This window comes from Scatophagus argus, chromosome 15, assembly GCF_020382885.2.
Source record: "Scatophagus argus isolate fScaArg1 chromosome 15, fScaArg1.pri, whole genome shotgun sequence".
Lineage (NCBI taxonomy): Eukaryota > Metazoa > Chordata > Actinopteri > Scatophagidae > Scatophagus > Scatophagus argus.
In genome coordinates this window covers 9,202,745-9,230,438 of record NC_058507.1, presented here as the reverse complement: position 1 = coordinate 9,230,438, position 27,694 = coordinate 9,202,745, and the positions used below count along the sequence as shown (strand labels likewise).

Genomic DNA, 27,694 nt, shown 5'->3' with positions numbered 1-27,694 from the left:
AGGCAACGTTAAATCGTCAGATATTTGAAGCCAGTTATGCTACTTTCCATATTAAAGAAGGGGCCAACTCAAAGCTACAATTTACTGGAATTATTTCACCACAGTGAGATTTTTTTCCAATTTTTAAATGTGAAAAGACTGCAATCTGCAAGTGAAGTCATATTCCTAAGCCACAATAGTGCTACTGTACCATTATATATTAAAATACAGCTCAAGTGCTCAATGAAGCCTTGTTTTGACACCACATTACACTAATGCTGACAGTGTGACACAGCTGCTATTAGCTCGTCATCCAGTCTCCCTTTCCTCCTTTCCCTCTCCTCTCCTCTTCACATCACACCCCACATTCTTTCTGTTATCAGGAAAGGTGTCAGAAGAATGTGCTTAACACTTGCATTGAGCGGCGTGTGTGCATGTATGCGAGTGTAGGTGTGTGCCCTCAGTTAGCGAGGTGACACTGTGGATCGACCGTGCGCTGCTACAGGGGCTGATGTGCAGGGGACTGCATGGGTCACTAAGTCACTAACTACTGTCGAGCTAAAGCTAGTAGGGGGTTGCAGATGTTTACAGGAGCCCTTGGTAGCACCTATATTGGACTGAAAGTGTGCTTGTGTGTGAGAGAGAGACAAATAGAGAGGGAAAGATAGCTGGTTTGTATGTGTGTGTGTGTGTGTGTGTGTGTGCTAACCTCTTCCTGGACTTTAATTCATCCGAGGAACATTAGTAACAGACCAGAACACTCCCATCTGCCACTGCTCTGTCCTTCGATCTGCCTCTCATCCTTTTTGCTCTCCTTGTTTAATCATCTCAAAGCTTCTTCTTCTTTTTCTTCTTCTTCTTCTTCTTCTTCTCCCTCACCATATCAGTTTCCAATCAGTGGTTTTCTCTTTTTATTTGCTTTCAAGGTCTTTCTTTCTCTCTGTTCAAAGAGGTTCACACACTCCTTTGTGTTTGTGTGTTCCTTTTTCCCATTTTCTCCTCTCCTCGTTCAGTCATTCTGCACTGCCATCCACCTTTACAGCTCACATAAATTTTAATACTTTTATTTCATGTTCATATTTTAAACTTATATATTGGATGATGCAAAACAAAAATGCCACCACTCATGAGACCCGTCTTTGTCTCTGCCCCTGTCTTTCTGTCTAAATATTTGCCTATTTCTTTCCCATTTCCTAGTCTTTTGCATACACACACACACACACACACACACACACACTCCTGCCTCCAATGTGGGAATGGTAAAACGGAACACAATAAACGTTATCAAAACAGTCACTGAATTCAGAGAGATAAGAAATTCATTAGGCACCAGCTTGCTAATGACGTGCAAAGAGATGAAATTATGGCAAGGACAAAAAGGATGCAAATGACGGGAGTAGGGAAGGAAGGAGGGGAGGAGGTGAAATGAAAAAGGATGTGCTGAAGAAAATGTTCCCCAGGAAGGCATGCCGTATCATAGCATATCAGCTCGATTGGCTTGTGCCCTCTGCAAGTCAAAGAATTAAACAAGGCCTCATTCATATGACAACACTGTTTCCCCTTTTTTCTCTTTCCCAGTTTGCATTTCTTTGGTTCTCCCTGTCTGTCTGATATCACTCAGCCTCCACCGTGGGGAAATCAAGGTTGGAAGTCAAAGCTCTCACGCTCGCATTCTCTTACTCGGCTTACTGCTCACACGCTACTCAAGGTCATTGAAAGCGCAGGCCTCTGCTCGCTCAAAATTGAGGTTCACAACCCTCCTCCATGATGCAATGTCGCCAAAGAGAAGGTGAAAAAAGAATCGGGGATGTTTCATGCTGGGGTCTATTATCCACCTGCATTTAGTGATGAGAACAAAACACTAGAGGCCCAACTGTGGCACATCAAAAACAGACTACTGTAATCCCAATGTCAGTGCCTCAGCATGCTTAACATTCCCTCTCATACACTCACACACACACACACACACACACACACACACACATCCACCATCTGGTGCTCGCTCTGCCTCATGTTATAACCCCCTCTGTCCCATGCTGGATTACCCCTCAATATTTACATCTTGCAAATCCAGCCGACAGTCTCTGATGGGGGCCATCTGTAATCTGAGGGTTATATTTGCTGCACACGTGTGTGTGTGTGTGTGTGTGTGTGTGTGTGTGTGTGTCTGTGTTTGCGTGTTCTCCTGTGTGCATCGGCCTGTAATTTGTTTCCGCTCAGTGCAGGGACAGTATCAGCGTCCATGACATCTGTTCAACACAGGGCCTACACAGCAGAGCTGAGCGCATCATCTGTACCATGCAGCACAGGGATGATGCAGTCTCACACACACACACACACACACACACACACACACATATGATTGTGGTGTGTGAGTCACATTTCCATCACTGTCGGGGACATTACATAGACTTACATTCATTTCCTGGAGGCTTAACCACCACCTAACCATAACAATAAACATTACTTGCTGATTCCTGACCCTAAACTCATCCTAACCTTAAAGCAAGCCTTAACCCTAATAATTAATGATTTATCTTGTGGGGATTTGCATTTTGTCCCCATAAGTAAGGCGGGTCCTCACAATATGACACATTTTTGTATACACAACTACAGGAATATGTGTTCACACGCACAAAAGTAAAGAAATACAAGCATATCCATGTTAAATTAGTGTGTTTTTCAGGTGTTCTGATGTCTTTAATGTTCTTTTCCTCCTTTACATTCACTTCTTTCTGAGAAGGTCCTTTGTTTAATGTTACCATCATTATTTCTGTCTGCTCTGCTGATACAATATTCATTGCATGTCTGTCTGCCTGGAAAGAGCGATCCCTGCCCCGTTGCTCCTTCTGAGCTGTTCGAATAAAGATTTAACTGACTGTTTGTACGGACTGTAAAGCCTTGTGAGCTAATTTTGGCTATACATATTTTGATCATATATGACATATTTACACAGGTGCTTTTTTTTAAAAAAAAAAAAGTACATAACAAACACAAGATCAAAACAACTTACTTTTACTTTACTTTTCACTTTTTTACATACTTTTTCTTTAAAGCACATCAGCCACTAAGAAACACTTTGATGGCTGTGATCCATACTGCAGTCACGACATTCGATTCTGCCCAGGGGTCTTGCATGCCTGGAATCTTTGTCACAATCGTGCTGTGACCTTACAAAGGAAAAATGCCATAATAACAGTAGCATTAAACTTATAAAGTTTGAGGATTAGAAAAGTTTCAATTTGACCTAAGCTGAGCCAACTGAAGTGTATGATATGCAATATTGCACTTGAGCTTGATCAAAATAAACACATTTTAGTTTGAATAAATAACCCAACAATAATAAAGCATCAAAACAACCCAGTGGTACTGACTAAAGTATTGTGTTGGTACAATACAGATACAAATTTTGTCCATTTTTAACTCAAAAAGAACTGCACAAATCCCATAATGCAATTTGACGAGTAAACTGAATACAGTTTATTTGTCAGGATGGCAACAAAGCGTTTGTGTTGTATATGTGTGCATCTAAGTGTGTTTGTCTGCACATGAGCACTCATGTCATGCTGTTGTGCACATCTGTGTGTGGTCAGCCTTGATGGAATCATCTCAATTCCACCCAGACAGACGCCACAGCAGGCGGACGAAAGGCTCCGAGGAAAAATACTGGAGTTTGAATGCCCAGTATTTCTCACCAATGATGACAACAACCCAAGTGGGAGCCACGCAGAGAAGGAGAACAAAAAGACTGAAATGAATTTACAGCTCACCCGTTGGGGGGGATGGATGTGCTGAAGATGAAGTGATGATCATCTCTGTTCTCTGCTAAAATGAAATATGATGGCCAGGGAGCTCAGTGCCATTTCCTGCCTGGCACAGGAAGCGCCCATCTGGAGATGAGTGCTGTCTGTCCTCTGTTGTTGTGTTGCATGGTGTTGTAATAGCTCTTGTCACTTCTGTTGCTGTTCTCAATACTGTTATTATTTCTGAAGCACCACACAGGTCAGCTGAGGGAGATGGAGGAGAAAGAAATGATATTCATAGATATTCATAGTTTAAGATTCTGTGGTGTAGATGGCTGAGGATAAAACTGGTAAAATGGGCAATAAGTGAGGAGTTTATCTTTTGAACTGGGAAGAGTGGAGGCTAATGGAGGCAATGGGAGACGGTCTGCAGGAGGGATAGCAGTCAGACATGCTGGCAGCTGCCTGTACGACTGTCACATCCCACCCGCCAGAAAAGCAGAAGGAAGCCACTCGTCATCACTGTGACAACCAACGCATGACGAGAGGAGGGAGGAAACTTATCCATCAAAAAATGATGCAGGCATGAGCACCCTCCTTCGTCTTTCTGCTTGCACACACACACACACACTCACAATATGCCTTCATATTTCATCTGGGTCATCAAGAACAACTGTCTCTGAGAGGAAATCTCCGACTGAATCTCAGGCTTCCATCCACTCAGCAACATAATAATGTATTTTCCTCGTAACAAAGTGAGTGGAACCCCCCATAGGGCTAATGTTCAGAGTACACAGACGAACTGAAAGCAGAAGAGGAGGGAAACAGGAACTCAAGTGTGAACTAAAAACACTCCAGACCCAGAGGCTGTCGCACTGACACCGAAGGCGAGTGTCTCATTATTCTGTAGACAAAAGTATGAATTAATTTGAAAGAAATTATCCTATATATCAGAAAACAGTCTTCTAATAACATGCAGCTTGATCTTAATCTAAAAAATCATATAAAAACTTCTTTTGATTAAAATATAAATAATCTCACACTGTTTTTTTGCTTGTTTGTTTGTTTGTTTTGTTTTATTTTTTGTGCTGTAAAGATCTAAAAACGCTCAATATTTATGTTGTAAAGTGACCATTTTCAATCTTCCAGTGTGCTGGAAAATCTGCCTGATGGATTTCTCCTTAGTTATATAATACGATCATGACCTATAGCCTCTCATATCAAGCAGCTAAGATTGTAGAGTGATGTTGGGTGGGGGAGGGGGGGCAGGGGAAAAAGCTTGAAATGAAGACTACTGTACAACAACAAACAGAAAAGGTTGGAAACTATGAGCAATGAGCGCCACCCAGTGGTTGATTGCTGTATGTGTTCAGTTAGAGATATCAAGGAGAAAAGAAAATCAGTTTGGAAGCCTGTAGCTGCTCAGATGGTCCAGCATGAAATTACTTCTTTTTGCACTTTAATCTTTTTTTTTTTCCTGATGATGAAATAAATCTTCAGGAGCTCCTGATGAAGTCTAGTCAAACGACTTTTCTCCACATTTAAAGCAGTTACAACAGATATTTCATGTAAATGAGAATGTGAAAACAAAATGACAACATGAAAGGGTTTGGATTCAGCGATAAACCCTTCAGAGAAACACCTGAATCTGAAACTACACCCAGCTTTACAGGGCTTTATGTTGAGTTTCAGCTCACTGTTTAGATGAATGCACCACAACTTTACACAGCATCATCGGTTTGAGACTAGTTGTCAAAGAAAATGGAGTATTTAACAGGTAAATAGCTAGTTATTTCCCTCAGGAGTCAGTAGAGACAAAAATATTGGATATTGGATTTACAGGTCAGAAACAATACTTCAAGTGAATGCTAATGTTACTCCACGACTGCCAGACTACTAATAAGTGACTGTTTTCTCGTTTTGTCACATAAACCTAAAACTTGATGATATAATAAATGTGTTCACATCCTCTTTCTGCTGCCCGCTAGTTCCCACTTGTCACTGCTTTTTCAATAAGAAATGACACTCTCTCTCAAGGAAATTAAATTTGAATCTATAACTCATCCTTGCTCAATTTGAAAGGGTTTCATGCCGCTGAAGCTTGAGCTTATGTTAACTTATCTGAACTAATGTTGACAAATTTCAGATAAATATCTCAAAATTGCTTACTGTTCACCAAACGTTGCATGCTGTCATACACCTTTTGTTAACCTCTTCACAGCCAACAAATCCTCCATAAAACTTTCTCTGAACACTGCAGAGATAAGTCAAACCAGTCTGCGATCTCCCTCAAAAAAATAAAGCCTGTTAGACATCAGCTCTTTGCTGGGACCACATTGATCCATAATAACCCACTCGCAGCTGTTTACTTAATCAGTGAGAAAGTTCCTAGCGTTGACTTTCACAATTAATTATTGTCTTCTTTTTTCTCACAACAGTGAGATGCTGTAGTCACGCGTATTGAGGAAACATAGATGAATGTGTTTTGTTTTAACAGAGCTTATCAAAGGAAAACTGTCAAATTATGACTCTTAAAAACCATTTCTCCTTTACTTTTCCTCTCCACTGCTTTCCCAACTTGTCCACAGATATGCATCATATTCCATGTGGCCTTTCTCTGGTCCCAAATCAGCTTCCTCAGTCACTGGGCGATTGCTGCCCCCTAAAGATCAAAACAGTCAATTTTCCCAGAGGTGGTTGACAAAGTATAACATGAAATTGTTCGAGTCAGTTAAAAACAAGCATAAACACGTGATAATATTCCATGTCTATATGCACAAGCACAGTTCGCACTAAGTTCAGCCCATTATCCTACTGTCATCTATTGGCAGGAGGGTCACCGCAGTCTGCAGTGCAAACCAACAGGCATGACTGTAGCCAGCGGTACAGGGAGAATAATGAATGAGTAATGAATAATAGAGGAATAATGAAGAATAATGACTTGGGGAAAGCACACATACACGTGCACACACACTCACATGCCCACATCATACACACACACGAGGACAAGGATAATTATGCAGCATCACCATCTATCTTCCTCTCAGAGAGCGGGAGAGGTTCCTCTGTCCCCTCTGGTGTACACAACTTCATTAAGAGGAAGTCACAGATGGGCTCAGGGTATGTGGAAAAACACTGTCTGACTTTATCTCTCTTTTGCTGCGAAAGAAAAACATATTTCAGAAAATACAGTTGCAGCCGTGATTAGAGTTTATTTACAGTTCAGCCACTACAAATATCGCAGTTACACAGAACAACCAACATGCCCATTTCACGCTGCTCTATACAGTCTAAAAAAAAGGAAAGAAAAAGTCTGAAGGCCGTTTAATAACGGCCAAGTTGTTTCTGGCTCTTTGTTGTTGTTGTTTGTTTGTTTGTTTTGTTTGCCACCATGTTGGCATGTACGTGCTAAACAAAGCCAACATGATAATGTTGTCTCACATAGATTACAGAATTCTGACAGAAAAATAAAGATGATTCCTGCTTTGAGGTGGTAATGCTTTATAATATGAGTCCAAAACACATGCATAACTAAAGCATGACTCATGATGAGTTAGAGCATGAATCGATCCAGGATATATCATGAATTATTGCAGCTTACTGTTAAAAAATAAATTATAAGGTGTGGTGAAGTTAGGTTTACATCAAATGAGGTACTGTGCTTAGGTTAAGGTTAGAGGAAGTTTACTTAAGTATTTCTATATTATGTTACATCACCTTTCACACTTTTTGCTTCACTTTACTTGTCCTTTTCACAGTAGTGTTGTGTTTAATATCTGGTTTGTCTTGAGGTATGATACTGTAGCTACTGGTTTGTTTATGGAAACAAATTTTATGATGCAACAAAAACCACTTCCTACTTTTTGGGGATGTATCTGTGATATCTAACTTTGCCAAGGCAATGTGTATTAGAAAACAAACAGATAGTTAGAGACTACATGTGTTAGTGCAGCGGAGTGTAGTTGTGGCTTTTTGTCCCCATCAGTAGCCAACAGAGTAGAAATGTTAAGCAACGCAGATTGGATCAATGCCAGGAATTTAGGATTAAGTCAAGAGACCAAAACACTTTCCCACTTATGCTGTTTAACCAAAAGCTGGAAGCACATAAACTCAATGTGGGCCAAAATTTATGCTGGCCTTAAAACTTATAGTTGCTCTTCTTCTAATGTACACGCAAGCTGAAGCAATGCTTTGGCTGAGATAATTAAGATTCAGCTGAGCCTCCAAGAAATATCCAGTCTCAGGTGACAAAAACAAGTGGTCATTTGTACATATAGGACTCTTTTGTAATCACTGCTGTCTTTCAAAGTGTGGATAAAGCAACAGGTGCACCTAACAATATAATGTAATTTAATACAGCCAAACGATGAATTAGGAACTCTGAACAGCTATTATACTGATCTTTAATTTCTGAGATTTTTGAAGACAGTATATAATCCACTTGCTAAAATTCTGACCTGCTCTGGCAGCCAGTGAGAGTTTGCTTCAGGTGAGAGGTCTGCTGTCACCTTGTCCAACAGCAACAATCTTAGCTGTCATCGCAGCCCTAGCCTGGAGGTGACCACTGTCGAAGATACGAAATGTTCAGAACCAAGTGTGTCTAGAGTCTGATAGACTTGCCCACCAGCTCTGAATTTAAAAAAAAAAAAAGCCATTAAAAGTTCCAATGTCTGGCTAACTGTTTTCCCTGCAGGTCATAAACTGACTGACAGATTTTAAATGTTACAAACTGAAGGCTTTCATGGGTGAGATTAGGTTTAATTGTGATTCCGTACATTTGGTTTACTTGTTACTCTTCGGTTTTGTTTGGGTTCTCTGTTTTTTACGTCGTTTAACAATTACCACAATTTCAAATAAAAAAAGTAGGAGAGTTGCAATGACATGCTACATTCTGCTGCTTGCCTATTGGTCATTTAAGTGCATTTGCTGAGATAAATATTTGGAAAAAGGAACTTTAAACTTCCCTTCCTCTCAGTTTTCCAGTCTCAAACTTCCTCCATTCTCACACACGTACACACGTTTTGCTTTATTAGTGCACCTGTTGGCCTGAAGTGAGTGCCGCATTTGCTTTTTGTTCTTCTGAAGAGAGCACGATGCTTAGCTATCTTCTGCTGTTCTTTTTCTTCAACAGCACGGGTAAGGACATTTTTACAAGTAAATCTAGTAACTGAATCAAGAGGAGAGATTTCAAGTATACTGTTAAGTGTATTTTTTTGTTACCCTTACAGTGAAATCTTGGAATACAACATTTTCTACAGTTCCTACAACGTCACCTTTGGAAACTACCAACAGCACATCTGCTGAAGAAGGTAATGCAGAATGTGATTCTTCAGTAATTGTAATTAACTTTAGTTAGTAAAAAGAGAAAGCTGCAAATTCTGCAGATCTCAACAGCGTAATGTTTAGCTTCTATGCAAACATTGTTGATGTGTCTCACCAAAAACTGAAATATTTTAACCTAATGGTGTTTATTAAGGCTAAAGATGATGTAAATAATTGGGCCTTGCAGATCTTTTATTTATCAGCTCTTCAGCTTGCGTTTTCATGCTGTCATAGTACTATTTTGGCCATGATTCATTTGTCAAAAAAAGAGACAATAACAGAAAATTGAAGGTGAATTTGACTGATAATATCGTTATCATGAATTCTCTTGGCCACAATAACGGTGCTGTGAAAATCTGACACAAAGACAGCCCTAGTGGTGATAGAAGAAAAGTGAAGGGATCACCATTAAGAGATTTTCCAATCTGCACCAAAGTGGTGGACAGACCCACCAACAAGCAGACGTTGACATGCTAATAGTGCGGCTGAAAATGTATGCATCTGTAGCTGTAGCTCCACTTTCTCCCTCCTCCATTTGTCCCCAGATGTGCTATCTTTTCTGCAGCTGGTGGCCACACCAGACTACCCAGTGGCAGCAGGTCAAAAAGTCAACCTACACTGCAGCACTCTCGACGCATCAGATGATCTCATTTGGTCCTGGCAACGCCTGGAAAATCAGACCTGGAAGAAAGTGGGCAGTGGTAGGGATGTGACCCTCACTGAGCCAGAGCAGAGCGGCCTTTACAGCTGCTGTGCTGAGTTCCAGTCCTCTCGAATCATGAGCTCGAACCACACTGTCTACATCGTCGCTATCCATGCAACGGGTTGGTGGTCTGTTTTGATTGTAACCTGATTACTTAAGAGGCTCTAAAAAGTATCTGCATAATGCTGTGCCAAAACCTATACAATATAATCTATTACAGTAGAGAGAGGGACCAATGAGGGGGAAAAAAAACAGTGATACTGGATTTTGAGAACACCAGTCCTGATTATTTGACTGCATGTGAGTGAAATATGTAACTGGTAGTGACAAACCCACAGACAGCTATCACCTGACTCTCCAGAGCTTAACTGTGTCTTTCAACTCATTATTTAGTTGTCCAGTCCACAACTTTACCACACTGGTTCGCTCTCACCACCCTCACAGAGTTGTCTCTGTCCACAGCAGGCACTAACAGGGCATTTAGCAACTAGCTGGTGAACAGACAGACACAGTATTTACAGAGATTTACAGAGATCTACAGACATGAGCTGGTCAGAAACATGTGTCAAGGCCTCCAGGTGCAAAAATGATCTGATATAGCAGGTTTAGATTTGGTTGGTAAGAAGTGTGACCAAGATATACTGTATAGACAAAAGTATTCAGAAATACCTCTTCATTATTGAACTCAGGTGTGGCACGGGGTCGTTTTTCAGGGCTTGGGCTCGGCCCCTTACTTCCAGTGAAGGGAAATCTTAGTGCTTCAGCAGACCAAGACATTTTGGACAATCCTATGCCTCCAAACCCACAGCAACAGCCTGGGGAAGCCCCCCCACCCTGAGCTCAACCCCACCGAACCGAAACGGAGGCACCAGTGCCCAACCCCACAAACACTGCACTGAATGACTGTGCAAACAACCAGAAACTTTCCCAGAACAATAAAAGCTGCCACAACAGCAAAGGGGAGACCAACTTCACACCAATGTCCATGTACTTAGAATGCAATGTCACCAAAGTCCCCATATGTACTGAATAGAATATTTTACAGTTTAAATTTAACTTGTTAGTTCCCTCTAGTGGACAAATCTTTTAAATTTCTGTAATGAAATGTCTTGTTACGTTTTGACCAATGTGTCCACAGATAAATGTGTTATCATCCAATATTTGAACAAAAGAACAAACACAATTATCACTGTTTTTCTGTTCATCATTTTTTTCTGTGATCAAAAATTCAAATCTTTCTGGTGCAATTCTGTGTTGTTTCCCTGACTCTCAATAGTTGGTGAAAAATTAGGAACAGCTGCCTTCATTCTTTCTATCCTGGCCTTGATCATCAACCTAGCTATTGTTTTTTGGCTGGGTTGGAAAAGACCTGGTGACCCTCTGACCACCTCTAACACTGTGGCTAAAGGTAAAGAACACCACAGAGCATTACTCATTATGTCAGATTTTAAGCAGATGTTGTGTTGCTGATTGCAATTTCTTGGTTTTCTTACAGGTTTTCCCACACCTGAAAAGTCACCAAAGTAAGTCTTTACAAGAAAAGAACTTGAATGTTCAATGTGTTTGTTCACATGCTCTAAGCCAGCTGACTAAAAAGGCTTTATAGTTTAACAGTCTAATCATATTTTTCTGCACACCAGGGGAGATTTGCCGAAGATCGACAATGACGGAGATGTGTACATAAATTACACACACACCAACAGTGCCTACACTGATCTGGACACCACGATAACTGAGGATAATTTGTACTCAGTTCTGTCATGAACATGTGTGAGTGGGTGGAGATGTGCAATTTAAAAGGAGACAAGCAGACTCAAGGTTAGGTAATACCCGCATATAAAGCTCAGCATTGCCTTTGAGCTGATGAATGCACAGTTTGTCTGTCTATGGGTTACCTCAAACAACAGAGCCTACTTTCTTCCCTCTTCTCCCCATCAAGCAATAAGAGATCCATCTTTCTGGGTGTGTACATGTTAGGAAAACCTGTAACTTTCTACTATATTCTGTGTCTTAGAGTGAATGTAGTGTTGATGGGCAGATGTCTCCCTGCTTGTTGATATGTAAAAAAAGTGACTTAACTTTAATCATCATGACATATTATATTAAACAGTGTGTCACACCTCCTTTTCTTTTAACAATACTTGGTAATCCTTTGGGAATTCTATGACTTCGACATGGACCACAGACAGGCCAGTCTGCTACTGACTCTCTGACACTCTTTAACTACAAATCCATACTGTTGCTACACATGCAGAAAGTGTTCTGGCACTGTTGTGCTGGATTAAGTAGAGGAACTCCTGAAAAAGACTTAATGGCAATGTATGTGGCTCCAAAACCTGTATGTACCTATGATCACTAATGATGCATTCACAAATGTCAGATGCCATCACAGATGCTGAGTTTTGAATATGACATAATTTTAACGTCAAAAACAGCGTGAAGTGTGGACTGGTCAGACGACAGCACACTTTTCCACTTTGTGTCAGTTGGTCTCATTTGAGCTCAGGCTCAGAGGAGTCGTCTGCGTTTCTGGATGTTGTTGATAGCATGGCTTTTGCTTTGCATAGTAGAGTCTTAACGTGTATTGTAGAGAGAACGACATACTGTGCTTACCAACAATAGTTTTCCAAAGTGTCTCGAGTCTATGTAGCAACATTCATCGTACAGTCATGTTGGTTTTTAATGCAGTGCCACCTGAGGGTCATGGCAGCCTTTTACATTACATGCAAATATCTCTCTGGATGTTCAGAATTTTTTGATGATATTATGGACGGTAGAAGGTGAAATCCATAAATTCTTTGCAATTGTGTGGATGTCAATTGAGCTATATGTCCACACAGTTGTTCACAGAGTGGTACACTTTGCCCCATCTTTGCTTGTGAATGCCTTTTAAAGATGCCTTGTTCATAAACAATCATGACACTGTCACCTGTTACCAGTCAAATCTGTTAACCTGTTAACCTGTTGAATGTTCCAAACAGGTGTTTTACTTCCTGTATTTTGTTGCCTCTTTCGCAACTCTTTTGAAAGTTGTTGCAGGAATTAAATTCAGAATGAGAGTTTATTTACAAAAAAACAAAACAATAAAGTGCATAATCTTGAACATCAAATACAGTAGCTTGTCTTTGTACTGTATTCAACTGGATGTCGAATATACAAACCGTGGCATTCTTTATTTATTTGCATATTTATTTATTTACATTTTTCACAGTATCCCAGCTTTTTGGAATAGGAATTCAACAATACTTGGTTATGTGGAGTAAAACAGCATCGCTTCCCTTTGGAGGATCAAAATAACACTAAATACAATACAAGATAACAAAAAACTGTTTCACCGATTTAAAAAATGCATCATAAATCTGTTGTCCAATGGTAGGCAAGCTCACAGTATATAAAAAACACAGTAATGTGCATATACAACAGATAGCTGGATAATAACCTTTGGATCTCCTTGTCACAATGAATCATGTGAATCTCTACAGTGAGACACACATTATGTCACAATGTTGGATACCAGAGGGGAAACGTAGCTCAAGCATGATTACTCCTCTTCCCTGATTTCACAATACTGGATAAAACTTGTCCCTGCAAAGCTTAAAAAAAGGAACTTATCTGATGAGAGACAAACAGCTCATTGTCACATATTTTGAGTGTGTGAAATCTGGTGAGAAGTTTCACACTCAAAAAGAAATGACTAAGTGAACATGTGAATTACCCACGACTTACCTAGTATTTTTACTGAATTTCTTTGGGCAGAGCAGCATTTGTGGCTTAATCTAAACAATATGTTACCTCATCGGCTAATTTGGCAGATTAGCAAAGATGCCCTTCAGTAGAATTTTCAGCCAGAAATGTTTTGTTAATGTACTTCTGCTTGCAAAACTTCTGCTTTTAAATTCACACACAGGAAAAGCAGATGGGACTGGTGCAGACTGGTGCAATTCAGTTCACATTTCCTGGAGTGAGGTAAGTGCAAACGTTAAGACAGTGTGTGACAACTTTCAAAAAAGAAAATCCAAATATGTGGCCATGGCAACACTAAATTAACTATGCAGCAATTACAGGTAGAATACATAACTGTATGTTGGGAGAGAAGTCCATCTTTTTATGCAAATATTACATATGTTTAGATTAATCCATTTCGAGCTCTTGTTGCTCCGGTAGTCTTTGGCTCTGATTCCTGCTGTCCATGGAGAACTGCGAGGTGACCGTTTGTGAGCACCCTTCTCCCTTTGTTAACTTTTGAATGTGGGCCATGATGAACCTTCTAAACTTCCTTGTGGCAAAACAATAAACTACAGGATCCAAGATGCAATTGAGGCCCATAAGCAGCAAGGTGACCTGATGTGCATCGTTGAGCATCTGACGAGTCCTTTGGTCCCACTCTACATGGCCCCAGCCCTGTTCTATCCGTAACACTGCCAGTGTCCAGGGGCCTTGAATTACATGGTGGGGCAGAAAACACAGAGCAAACACTCCCACCACTGCCATCAACATCTGCAGAGCCCTCCTTTTCACTCCCCTGGGCCTCCTAGGTGAAGATGACATGGTGGACTTTCGGGATATAACTGTGGCAGATTTGAGTTCTGCCTGAGGAGCACTTTGTGAGAGCAAAGCTCGAGCAATAAGTGAATTACACACCAAGACAAGAAAGAAGACAACAAAAAATAATCCAATTATAGCAAAATGAGTGGCAGCTAGTGTTTTCTTCTGCGATTCAGTTTCATTCTGGTACCCCTCAAAACAACGCGTGAAATTGTTCCCATCGGTGTTGGTCCCTGGAGAATTCAGAAATGGAATACCCATAGACACGGTCAATATCCAGATGACAACGCACACGATGATCCCACGACGCCTGTGATCTGAAGAGGCAGCATCCAGAGGCCGGGTGACTGCCCAATATCGGTTGATGCTGATGGCTCCAAGAAAGAGGATGGAGCAGTAGGTGTTGATGAAGAACAATGTCCCAGTCAGCCGGCACATGAAGTCTGCGTAGACCCAGTTGCCGTTGCGACTGTAGTAGCCGATCCAGAAAGGAAGGGCAGACACAAATAGGAGATCGGCAATAGTCAAGTTTGTCATATAGATGCGGATTTCGCCCATGGCTTTGGCTTCACGGAGGCAGCGCAGGACGAACAGCACATAGATGTTCGCAAAGAGGCCCAGGATAAAGATGATGCCATAGGCGACTGGGAAAAGGACATAACGGAACTCAGAGTCCAGGAAGGTTGAGTCATTGCCAGCTGGAGAGCCCAAACCATGGGTTCCTGTTGTGGCAACTGTGGTTGAGGCCAGCATTGTCTATTAGTGAAAGAACACATCAAAATGAATGTATTGTCCAACGACAACATTCTGGTGGTACTCTCAGGTTGCATTTTACATATTAGGCACACCCAGCTAACGCAGTCTAATCCAACAGTCTGATACTAAATCCAGATAGGCATTGATTCAACTTCGTGATCATTTTAAAGCTGTCATTTGTGATGCTGAAATCCGATATTGCCCTGTCAGGTGTTATTTTTTTTAATTAAAAGTTAACATCATAACCTTCTAAGTATGTAAGTTTGGTATTCAAAGTAAGCTTTCATTTCAGCTTTGCCTTGTGTAATTTGTTAATTAACTGCTAACATTCAATTTCCAACTCATAAATCAACTTCACAGTTTAAAATAGGCCTGATTTGATGTGTCTGTTCTGACACGATTTAAAGAGAAAAAAACAAATTACAAGCTGTCGACTTACCAGACTGCTTCCTCTCCTCTAACGTCTCAAGATGTGAACACTCTGAATGTCTTCGTAGCAATACACTTACTGAGTAGGCATGTGTGAACTTGTGTCAGTGGGAGACGTGAGCGTCTTCTTCTACAGAAATACCCAGTGGCGCAACATGCATATCCGTCCTTTTATCTTTACATGTGTGTTCCCATTTGTCAGAATGACAACAGAAGCCCACTTTGGAGCAATCTTGGAGTTTTACAGTCAGTCTTTATTTCCCTGTTCATAGAAATACGTTTTCAACTGTCCTGAACACGTGGAGACAGCACAAATAACAACTGAACTGAAACTTCTCTGGGAACCTCATAAGTTCAAACAGGAAGGCTGTTTGAAAAATCAAAATAAAATAAAATAAAATCAATTTCTTTCTGACCTTCAGAATAACACTAAGAAAAACGAGCTATGAGGTTCAGTATTTCAAGGACATCTCACATTAATTATATATTATAAGCTAAAAATCATTCATCACAACATACACTGTGAGAGGCAGAAGAGAAAGAAACACAACACTCTTCTGGCATTTAATTTATCCCCCTTAAGTCACCTCTGCACCAACATGAATTTGCCATGAACTGGAACCCAAAAGTTTGCAAACGTTTACGAGATTTCATTTAATTTTAACTCCTACATTAAACTTTGTATTAACGCTTCTAAGTCATTCACAAGCTGTCAGACCTCTGATTAAACAACTGTCTCCTCAGTGAGTCATGATTGAGTCTATATAGATAGATAGATAAATTCAATGCTTGCTTTTTTTTCAGATAGATAAAACATAAAATATAGTCCAATGATGAAGTTTTCATTTGTTCCAAAAGCCGTTAAGTTTTTAAACAGGCAATGTACCAGCACTATCCATCAGGCTAATCATAATCATCACATCATCTCCACTTCCGCTGAGCTCACCCACCAACAAAGACTGAATATTTGTTCACACAAATGGCTTATGTGAATATTAATGAAATTAATTAAATTCTTCATGGATTTATGATATTCTAAATCACAAATACTGCTGACCTCTTGGATGCTCAGGGCCATGGAGGGCCATGGAGGTCTTTGTCCTCAGTTGTGCCAGATACTCCACGAGCCTTTTCACCCGATCCGTGCTCGGTATACCATGCTTGCCCATTGACTGATAAACATACAAGTTGTCATCAATAAGAAAATAAACAATGCTGTGAAATTTCATTACATATAGCGCATCTTATGGCCTGTTGTTTTTGTATGTTCAATCAATTGTACACAACCGTTGCTTTATTGTGAGTTTTATGTAAAACATTATGGACCACCTGTACTTCTGGCTCATGCATGGAGGTATCTGAGACACCAGGTAAGGATTCAAGTTGGATAGCAGATTGGATAGTGGGACTGTGCAAAACTATCTGACTGGATAGAAGATACAAGCTGGTCTGTGGGCACAGTGGTGGCACCATGAAGTAAAAGTGTTGGGTCTAGTGTGTCGTGCACCTCAAAGCCCTCATCTTCTTCTGCACCGTTTTCTACCAGCAAATAATTAAATTAAATGATAACAGTAACAGAATGTATTAGTGTGTGAAAGAGGTGACATGTCTGCATCTAAAAATATTCAAGCTGCTGGTGCTGGCAATGTTAAAACCACATCCTGGGTGTGGGTCAGCAGAGCAGTTTGCTGACTGGAGACTGATGTGGCTGCTCGCTCCTTATTCTACATGCAAAAATCCTCTACAAGAGCTTTAAAATTAAGCTGTTTTACATTCACTTGAATTTAAAGTTTGACAAGAAAATGCAACTACTCTTTTAGTGACAAAGGCAATGAAAACAGTCATTTACAACATCAGGATACATGCATACTGTTTCTGTCTTGGCCAAGTTTAGACCAAAGGCCTGATAGATGCAGGCTGCCCTCTGCTGACGTTTCACGTTCACAACAACTTTATCCTGATAAGTATAACGTAATATTTGTTTCGGATCCTGGACTCTTTTCACGATTATGTATATTAAACGTCTGTTCACCTCATTGTTGCTGTGATGGATGGATAAGTGATGTAGAAAGAGAAAGCGGAAGACAACTCCTCGTTAGTATAGTGGTGAGTATCCCCGCCTGTCACGCGGGAGACCGGGGTTCGATTCCCCGACGGGGAGAACAATCTTTATTATGTGGGCCAACCTAGAGGTTGGTGAAGCGGCTTGTGACCGGAGGGTGGGTTGAATTCCACCATCCCACTGGCGTGAAAAAATTGGGTGTGGAGCGATTAGTAAGAAAATCGTAGTGTGTTTTCAACCAAGGATGGGCTAAACGCAAAGGAAAAATCCAGCGTATGTAAAAGTATATATTGCCAATAAAAACGTTGATATAAATAGGTTAGAATTACAAAAAGTCCTATAAAAACAAAGTCCTGTGAAAAGAGATTTATATTACAAAAGAGTTTAAAATACTGTTTAGTGTGTGTGCTTGTGCGTGTGCGCGTGGTGGTGGTGGGTGGGGGGTGTTAACAGAGTAGAAAGTAATCTATTTGCCAGAGGAGTTGATCAATGATCGACTTGTTGAGCCTTTTGAAAAATGACGCTTGTGATTGATTAGTCATGCCTGCAGAAGTCGGAAGAGGGAGCTGTCGGCCACGATTCCTTATTCTCACAGAGGCATTTTTAATTGATATATCCCCTTTTCAGCCACGACATTAGTGTTTATGACCTTGAACTTTGGAATATGTGTGCTACTTTGCTTTGTTTGTATTTTGTTCACTTGTTGAGGGTTTGGAAGCACAATTGTAATTATTATATTGCTAACTGGTATACTGTTAAGCAGCTGACTAATCCTCAGTTCCCTCAATAGTCAGCAGGGGGCAGCATGTGATCATTAATGAGTTCAAGATGCCCAGTAAGACATGCAGGGGACGAGGTTGCTGATATATGTATTGTATTACACCCCAAACAGAAGTCATAGTAGTTATTTGTAGTGGACTTCTGTAAATTATATCAGATCAAAAAATGTTTTTAAGAAATGGGCTCACTTGTAAAATTCATTAAATATAAAACAGATAAAGTTGAAAAGAGCTCAGACCCCCACCCCCAAACATAACTTCCACCGTCACCTTGAGTCCTCAGCACAAACCGTTTTCTAATCACCTGCTGCAGTGAACGTTACTCAGCGGTGCTTTCTGATTGGTCAGCGTGCTCACTTTCAAACTCCTCCCCCTACTGCCACCGCAACTCGGCGGAGTCAGCACACAACCAGCCAGCGGCAAGTTTTCGGGCAAATTAGCAAAGTAAGGTTAGTAAAATTACCCCATGTCTTGCCTTAAATCCCCCAGTCGTCGGCACGCATAACATTTCTTTTCTTTTCTTTGCGGTTTGTGTTGGCCACAGGCTCAGCAAAGCCCGACAATGAGTCAGTTTAAAGAGCGCTTTGTCACCCTGCTCCATGAGAAGAACTTTGTGACTGATCAGTTGGCGACGTTGGAAGAAAAAACGGGAGTGAAGAGAGAGTATCTCGCCTTGGGTATGTGAATGGCTAGGTGAAAAAAAAACAAAAGAAAAACGAGTGTAACATTCTCAAATGTTTGCGTGTACTTTAAAAAGCTGAACATAACAATTAAGTTAACTAAGGTCTTAATGTCTCATCCAAAAAATGTTACTAACGCTACATTTGTCATGTTTAGCTAGCAAACAAGCCAACAGGAGCTCTTTAAGTCAACATGAGTTAACGTTAGCTGCAACTGGCAACCCGTTGTGGACACACTGTTGCATGAGTACTGGACTTTTCAGGCTGGTTTCTTATGCTGTGACACAGTTATTTGGCCTATTTTATTACCCTTCTCAGGCTCCAATACTAAAGTTCAGCCAGCTCAGACCTTTATGCTACATTGCAAATAGTATTATTACCGTAACAAGATTAGAGTTGCCTTATAACCCTCCTTACACACACACATGTGGAAATATTACTGTTAAAAATTAACTGCTTCTGCTATCTCAGGGCACCGGCATCTGGTTCCAGGGGTATTTTTATCACGTCCTGAAATATCAAGTGCGAGGCAGATATGGAGAGGGATTCTAGGGTGACTGCTTATTCAACTGCATGCTGAGTTAGCAAGCCTTTAGCAGTTGGGTTTGTATGCAAGTCTGTTGTCGCTTTGCTCTGTTGATGTCAATAAATGCCAGACACCTCAGGCTATGTGGTCAGCATTTTGTCTACGATGTCACTCAGCCCCAGGAAGCATGTGAGCCAGGGCGACCCAAATTCAAACAGACTGTCTGCACTCACAATTGATTCACACAGTTAAAATGGCTGTGTATTTAAACAACCAATGTCAAGGTCACAGAGGACAGCTTTTAAGGAGGTATTCTGATCCTAATATCACCAGACTGTGAAGCTACTCCACTACAAGTGAAAGCCCTGCGTTCAAAAACTTAAGTAAAAGTATCTAAGTATAATCATCAAATTTAATACTCGGATTATCAAAACTAAAACTGCTCATTGTGCAGTAAAATGTTATATTTTTATGTATGTATGAATGTGTTTCATGTAATGTATTTCATTGCTCTAAATGTTTACGGTTGGACTCATTTTAACTAGTTTATGTACCGTTGGGTTGCTGCATCATATTCCAGAAGAATCAGAGGAAGAGGTAAAAAGTGGTACAAAATGGAAGTACTCTATTAAAGTACAAGTTCCTGAAATTTGTACCCAAGTACAGCATTTGAGTAAATGTACTGAATTGCATTGTACAACTGACAAAGGATGTGAATGTCTTTGCATGTTGAATGCTATATGAGAAAACCTTTGTCAGTATTTAGCTACAGTCTGTCAGTTCTGTCAGTTTGTTTTTTTGGTTGCTATTTTCAGATGAGTTTAACTGCATCAAATATAGAAACGGTTCCAACGTTATAGCCCCAGCTGATATTTGAAAGTCCAAAAAAATCTTTTCACAATATATTGGTAGATGTTTATATTTTCATGTAATGAATGAATTAAAAGTGCAAAATACTTTCAGTAAGGATCCTTTACATGCTTTGCTAAATCAATGAGTCAGTCGCTTGCCCAGCAACAATTTTGATAATTGATTAATCATTTAAAAATGACTGTACTGCAATTTAGTGGTGGTTATCTACTGACATTTTTTATAATAGTGATGTATAAGTGAGGATGATGTTTAAGTCAGGTAATTAATCACCATGGCTCCAGACAATCTCTGTAAAGTACTGTTGAAGAAAAGAACCAACATTCTCATCTTTTCTGAGGCACTGTTGCCCTCTCAGGATTAATAACCATATGATAATGAAATGTCAAACTTAGCTGGCGCAGTTGGTGTCAATTAAAGCTCGGTCAGATCTCTTTTTAAATGTTTGCGTCCCCCACATACACACTACCAAACTGGCTTGCAAAATAAATACAGACGACTGTGTGCAAAAGCTGTTTGACTCGTCTCTACCCCGCATTTAGCAGAAGATGGTGGCAGACAAGAGTCAATACTGTGGCCTGTGCTGTTTGCAGAACTGCTTGTTAGCTTGTTATTGAGGCAAAAGTCATTCATTTCATACTTGGGCTACATTGCAGACTTGTAAACAAACATGTAAACTGATAATTGTTGGCACACAAGAAATTTCTTTCTTGTTGGCTCCCTATTTTGTCATCTTGTCCTTTGCCTTGATCCAGGCATGTCAGTCAAACAGAATTAGAAAGCTGAGAAACATCTCAAGTTCATGCTGACTCTTATGACACTGTGAAGTGTGAAGGCTTAATGTGCTGACTGGAGAGGAGAGGTCTCAGCTCTGCTGTGTATGCTGCCCAACTCACTCAGCGAGTCGCTGTTGTTTGTTAACTTTGTGCTTTTAAAGCCCACTCCAGCCTCTTCAAGACCTCCTTGATACTAAGAGGAATTTCTATAATTTCAGTTTAGTTTGAATCATAATTTACGAGATAACACAACTTCGTAAAGGCTTTTGTGCCCTTGTTTTCAGTTTTTCCACAAGCAGAATGTGCGCTCTAATACAAGGCTGTAAAATCTACATTACGTGACATGGATGCAATTGTTCATTTTCCCAGAGCAGTTCGGTAGTTGCTTACTCACTGAGTAGAGCCAGATGGCATGCAGGTTTGGAAGTGTTTTTCAGTCAAAATGATCCTGCAGTCAGCTTTTTATTATTCATCACTGACTAGTTAAACGTTCCAGTGTATGATTACCCTATGCAAACCATTACTGTGCAGACTGGAGCATCTGCTTATGTCAGCCTCTGTCTCTATGGGGTCTTCTATTTCAACCAGTTCGTCCTGTTTTTCCTTCATTGGAGAGGGATACAAGACTGGGTCTTGTTTGGTGATTTGTATGTGGTTGGGACAAACAAATGAGATGTAAAGAGTAGGCAAATGGTTAGAACTGTATCAAAGGCTTTTAATGCTTTAAGCGCCACATGAATTCATTGTGTGTGTGAATTTATGAACAGCAGTTGAATTTTGCATACATTTGAATGGTGTATGGTATTACCCACGCCTACAGCTGCTTGAGGGTGAAACAGTCATTCCTCTTGTCTTGCCTTAAACCTCTTCCCACAGAGACAAAAGATCTGCACCTGTTTTATAGGCCTGTGAGTTTTGAAGAAGATGGAAAAACTGAAGTTGAGTATTAGGGACAGCCATTCATTTTGAAAATCTCAGAAAAAAACAGACTAATTTGGAGAAACTAATCATTTATGGAAGAAATGCATAGATTAAAATGGCTGGTCGGACTGTATTGGGACTGTATTGTATTTGCTTTGAAGTCAGCATCTTGCTGCCAGCCAACCAGCAAGCTGGTAAAGCCTCTTAGGGTTTAAGCAATGTAAAAAAGACAAAACATGTTTTTAAAGAAAATATTCCACATACTCAGTTCTGCTCTAAATTCTTTAGTTTTTGCTCATATTGTAGTAAATGTGATAATTTATTTGTTTATCACTGAGGTCATAAATAAAGGTGTTTTGTGCTACATTATATTGAGAGGTGTTTCTTATGTTTCGCTTTCATGTAATTATTTTTGCAGTTAATTGTTTGGGTTATAAAATGTCAGAAAACTATGAAAAATACTACTTAAAATTTCCCAGAGGGAAATCTTTTTCAGCTGACTATCCAAATCCCAAAGATATTAAATTTGTTATGATAAATTCATCAAATCTTCACATTAGAGGTGAAAGTCTGAAATCAGAAAATGTCAAATAAATCAAAATAATTCTGATTAATTTTCCACAGACTAACGCACAGCAATAAGTACAGCAAAAAATACATTATATGTGGAAATCCCTGTTTGCATATAAAAGCATCTGTTAAGATTACTTTGTACATTACACTTACACTGTAATAGTAATACAATCTTGTTTTAAGTTATGGAAAATCAGTGGCATTTGTGGAATCTCTCACATACTTGTGGTGTAAAGTAAAGACCAGACTGGTTCACATGACTGTGTGAGCTTTGAAGTGTATTAAATGTCAACTCTTCCACTAACTAGATTTGAATAGCAGTGTTTGACTTGTGTTCATTGCTCCTCCTGATCCTGGTGCTGTGCTCTCCTGACATCCTGCTGTCAGACGCACTCTGTTTCATAGCAAGTAAATTTGGCTTGACACGCGAAGCATTTGTTAAGTAACTGGATAACCTCACACTCTCCTTCGTTTCCCACCTTATGCTCTCACATCACAGCCTCCACTCAACTTCCTTCTTTCCTTCCTCTGCAGGTTTTCTGAGCTTCCTCGGGCTGTATCTCCTGTTTGGATATGGCGCCTCTCTGCTCTGCAACCTCATTGGCTTCGCCTATCCAGCATATTTCTCGTATGTATGAAGTTGAGCTCGTGCCGTATGACCAAAAGTCAGTGGACACACTTACTAATTATTGAGTTCGGGCATTTCAGCCACACCCATTGCAGCAGGTACATAAAATCCAGCATATAGCCAAGAACTTTCCCGAGACAAACATTTACATGCCATTTTTATTAGTCTCAAAACCTGCGCCAAATGCATGTGTGTTTTGACGTAGAATGCTTTTAAAATTGTTAGAATTTCTTTATTTTGTGGACACTTATTTTAATACAAAACACATCACCAACCAGCAGACATTATAAGGCTCTGTCAAGTCAGTGCAGTGACACATCTGAACCAAACTCCAAACGCCATCGTTAATTATTAAATGTCATTGATTATTTCTGTTCTTTGTTTACTGTTGCATGTCAAAATGTGTGCTGTGAAAAGGGCACATTTTGACTTCTGCTTTTACAACTGAGATATTTATTTTGTTTCCTCAACTTTATGGAGTACTGGCCTTAACTGTACTCTTTATTAATTAAAGAAAAAAAAGAGTTTAGTACTCAATAATCTCCAGCTTTGGAAAATACCCACCCACTGAACTGTTCTGTTTGCACAGAACAAAGACTGCAGGTTTTGTCCCCCCTTTCTTGCTTAAGAGTTGTGCCAGGAAGGGATTATGTTATGGCCAGTGTTGAGAAGAGGGATGTAAATGTAAATATGGGCATGTGTTGTAGTGTGACCCACTTCTCCTGTTTTAAAGCTATTGTGTGTGTGTGTGTGTGTGTGTTCACTGTAAACCACTTTTTAAACATTTAGTGTCCTTTACAAAGTTCCATCTGTCCTTCAGGCCTAACAAGCACATCATTATTATTTCCCTACATTATTTCCCTACCTCATAAAAAAATTGATAATGCCTTTTTGAATGACTTTTAATGAGTATCCTTGAGCTGGAATTGGTGGGTTCAACAAAATTATGTTCTCATAAATCATTACACTCAGTTCAAAGTCAGTGACTTCCTCGTAAGTATACTAAATCAAAGCTGTTCTCCTCTTGATTTAGCATTAAGGCCATTGAGAGCAATGATAAGAAGGATGACACACAGTGGCTCACCTACTGGGTGGTTTATGGACTCTTCAGCATCGTCGAGGCCTTTTCTGACATCTTCCTCTTCTGGTTCCCGTTTTACTATGCTGGCAAGGTAAGCTGACCTTTTAGTTTGAAGGGTGTTTTTGTGCTATTTGGTACTGTTTCAAGCTTTTTATTTTATTATTTTTACTTTCTGTAAGACAGCTGACTTTAGTCTGCTTCCACTGTGAAACCACAGTTGAGCAGGCAGTGTTGATCACATGATGGAAGATGTCTTTGGGCCTCTCTACACTGTAGCTTTTCAATAGTGCACCCTTGTGGACATATCCAGCAATGACACAACAAGGAAGACGAGCAGACATCTGCTGTCTTTTCAAAACCACGCTACAGATTAATTCAAAGCATATTTGGATTTTTACGAAATGTGTTTTCACATTACTTTTGTGCATATGTTGGTGCCACTAAAACATAAGAATGAACTCCAAATGGTGGTGAGACACTTGCAGATATATATTGGGAAAATAAGAAATAAATATTAAAGCGTTGGTAAAAAAACCTTTTTCACTCTCTTTTTGAAGTGAAGTGTTTAAAGGGTTGCAGTAAAACTGATGTCCAGTTTGTATACAGCAACAGCTATGCTGATAAACCTATTAAGTAGACTGATTGCAACATATGTTGTATCTGTATACTAAATACAAGAACTACATAGTCTGACTTGAAACATGAGTTTTTCATAATATGTCATGAGATGAAATGGACCCCGCATATCAGAAATCCCTCCTCCATCCACTGAAAATCGTCTTATTCTCCAGTTGTTTCGGCCTAATTGCCAAAATCATTGTTGCTTGCATTCATTAAAATGTTTTGATTTCAATAAATAACTTTTATACTGAAAAATAGGATTAATAAAGAATGCCTCATACTGTGGAATGAGATGATAAATGAGCTCAGCAAGACAAAAACAATGCAACAGTGTGTAATTCAGCAAACTGCTAATAGGTCTCCTGTTCACCACACAGTGTTGTGTATTTTAGGGCCGCAGTCAAAAATAATTAAAATTATTAATTATCTTCAAATTTGCCTATGGTGAATCTTTTGGCCTGTTAAAAATAACGATAACAGTAAAGATTGGTCCTAAAACCTGCAATGACATCAAATTGCTTCTTTTTTTTCCACCTAACTGTAAAAAACCCAGTGTTATTCAACATACTGTATATACACACATGCAGCACACAGACTCAAACATTAGTCACTTTGGACAGGAGGTCACACAGCAGCCTAACGTCTAAGAGATGCCATCTGCTTTCTCCTCAGTGTTTGTTCCTGGTGTGGTGTATGGCTCCGGTGACGTGGAACGGCTCTGAAATATTGTACAGCCGTGTGATCCGGCCATTTTTCTTGAAACACCAGGCAACCATGGACAATGTTGTCAGCGATCTGACTTCCAAGGCTAAGAACATAACTGAGACCGTCACAAAGGAGGGTGAGACACCTACACTACACATGCAAGTACAGCCACACAGTGTATGTACTGGTATGTGTTTGCTACAACAGGGAAATCAAGTTAACTCATTAGCTATTAGATCTTAAGACCAGCCCAGGTTTTTTGTTGCTCTGCCACACACACACACACACACACACACACACACACACACGGTACAGTCCTGCTGCTGTTTTTAGTTTTATGTGTTTAGCTTTGTTTTGAACAATGCTAAATTGACTTGTGAAATTAATCCACCCAGCAAACCCTGGTTGTGTCCTCATGTCCTTACCCACTATGAGGTGACATTTATCAAACATTATGTCATAATGTCTGTTTCAGTGACTTTGTGATTAGTTGCCCAGTCATAACCTCCCACTTCACACTGTAAAAATACATCCTCATTTTTTATTTTTTTTCTTCTCTTTGTCCCATCAGCTGTTAACCGGGCCCTCAACCACGACAAGGACCAGTGAGAGACATGACAAGGCTTTGTGTATGTGTGTGTGAGTGCCTGTTCATGAGTTTACATTCTTGAATGAGTTGCTGAATGTGCACGTGTGTGTGTGTGTGTCGCTGCTTTTAGTTTGTCCTCCCTCCTTACTTGACCGTCAGCCCTCCCATCATTTCATGAACTGAAGCTTCACACTCCAGAAAATAACTAAAAGCTTGTTTGTGCATTCACATCAGGTTACTGCCATCGGTACTGCCAAGACAATCTGTGAAACTGTGATCTAATTTTCTTTGCTGTAGTGTGACAAAATAAGTGGAAAGAAATACTTTGAGGGCAAAGATTCTGATTGCTCACCTGCAGGTTTCGGTAATGCTGGCGGCAGAGTCAGTATTACATTTGTGACTCAAAATTGTTGATGATGACGTATCTTCTTGCTCTTGCGTATGCTCAGCAGCAGTTAGAATCTGTCTGGGGTACTGGGAAGGTTCTCAATCGAAACTGGATGACTTCTGTCTTTTGATATGTCTTATTTTGTCATTTCCTAATGATGAAACAATAAAACTGGATCTCTAATGAACTGGAAAACAGCGTCTGTGTGGTTTTAAACTTTCATTTTCTTCTGGTAGCCTCTCTCCCAGCGGTGTCATTCCTCACAAAGGGAGAAATGGGGTTTTATTTGGTTCAAATTACAATGTTCATGCACCAGCGATTTCTGTAATTGTTTTTTTTTTTTTTCTTAAAAGCAGCAGGCAAGTCAGGGAAATTGTATTTCTGGATCCACAACCTCTGTGAATTTGGTTTTAGTTCCTTTTCAGCACCATATTTTCTCATTAATGAGCTTTATCTGCAGTGATAGTAAACGGTGACCATATATCTCGTTCCATGTCTCTTGGGAAACATTAAAGGTTTCAGTTACCCTTTTACAAGTTGTTATATCGTCACTTTGATAGTGATTACCTGAAATTCTTTAACATCTCTGAAGTACGTTGTTTTTAACATCATATTAACACCCATCCTTCTGTAGCTATAGATAATTGTGAATTAAATTTAGTACCACATTCATTATGTCATAGCAGAAGATACAAAATTTTTGCTCTGATTTGTGTGCAGGCGGGATAGTAATTTCGTGAACATTTTCTCTCTCATCCTGCATATCCACTTGATCTTTTGACCCGTCACCCTCAAGGACATTTACTGGCCTTTAAACAGCCTAACCACCCACACTTTAATTTGTGTTTGGCTCTGTATTCACGGTTGAGGGGCTCTGAAAGGGAGGCCCTTTGTGTTCGTGCACTGGATGTAATGCATGGGAAATGGTGGATGGAGCCGGCACGATGGCCACATGCCGCCACAGGGGGAGGAAGGCACCCATCTGGAAATGGCTGCTGTGAAGATGTGTCTGCGGGAT

The 27,694-nt window shown here is 40.0% G+C and overlaps 3 protein-coding genes and 1 non-coding gene across 6 annotated transcripts; 3 read left to right on the top strand and 1 right to left on the bottom strand.

Moving 5' to 3' along the window:
- Positions 1-8,702: 8,702 nt before the first annotated feature.
- Positions 8,703-12,857, top strand: LOC124072336. Its single transcript, XM_046413682.1, has 6 exons — positions 8,703-8,858; positions 8,951-9,031; positions 9,590-9,868; positions 11,024-11,155; positions 11,243-11,270; positions 11,388-12,857. Exons 1-6 carry the CDS (start codon positions 8,816-8,818, stop codon positions 11,509-11,511), a joined length of 687 nt encoding a protein of 228 aa, XP_046269638.1. The 5' UTR covers positions 8,703-8,815; the 3' UTR covers positions 11,512-12,857.
- Positions 12,858-12,910: 53 nt separating this feature from the next.
- Positions 12,911-15,627, bottom strand: ptafr (platelet-activating factor receptor). The gene is made up of 2 exons (XM_046413681.1): positions 15,488-15,627; positions 12,911-15,048 (listed from the first exon to the last, which is right to left on the bottom strand). The coding sequence occupies exon 2, from the start codon at positions 15,043-15,045 to the stop codon at positions 13,879-13,881; it is 1,167 nt and encodes a 388-aa protein (XP_046269637.1). The 5' UTR covers positions 15,046-15,048; positions 15,488-15,627; the 3' UTR covers positions 12,911-13,878.
- A 1,939-nt stretch (positions 15,628-17,566) lies between these two features.
- On the top strand, positions 17,567-17,638 carry trnad-guc. Its single transcript has one exon. It is a non-coding gene; the product is annotated as a tRNA-Asp (tRNA).
- Positions 17,639-18,605: 967 nt separating this feature from the next.
- Positions 18,606-26,871, top strand: zgc:101744 (Receptor expression-enhancing protein 6-like). 3 transcript variants are annotated; one of them, XM_046413447.1, is made up of 6 exons: positions 18,606-18,762; positions 18,863-18,995; positions 23,199-23,292; positions 24,326-24,464; positions 25,667-25,835; positions 26,271-26,871. In XM_046413447.1, the coding sequence occupies exons 2-6, from the start codon at positions 18,881-18,883 to the stop codon at positions 26,306-26,308; spliced, it is 555 nt and encodes a 184-aa protein (XP_046269403.1). In that variant the 5' UTR covers positions 18,606-18,762; positions 18,863-18,880; the 3' UTR covers positions 26,309-26,871. The 3 variants fall into 3 exon arrangements, with proteins under 3 accessions (XP_046269403.1, XP_046269402.1, XP_046269404.1); XM_046413446.1 differs by having other exon boundaries at positions 18,608-18,767; XM_046413448.1 differs by having other exon boundaries at positions 18,608-18,767; positions 25,667-25,857.
- The last annotated feature ends 823 nt before the right edge of the window (positions 26,872-27,694 follow it).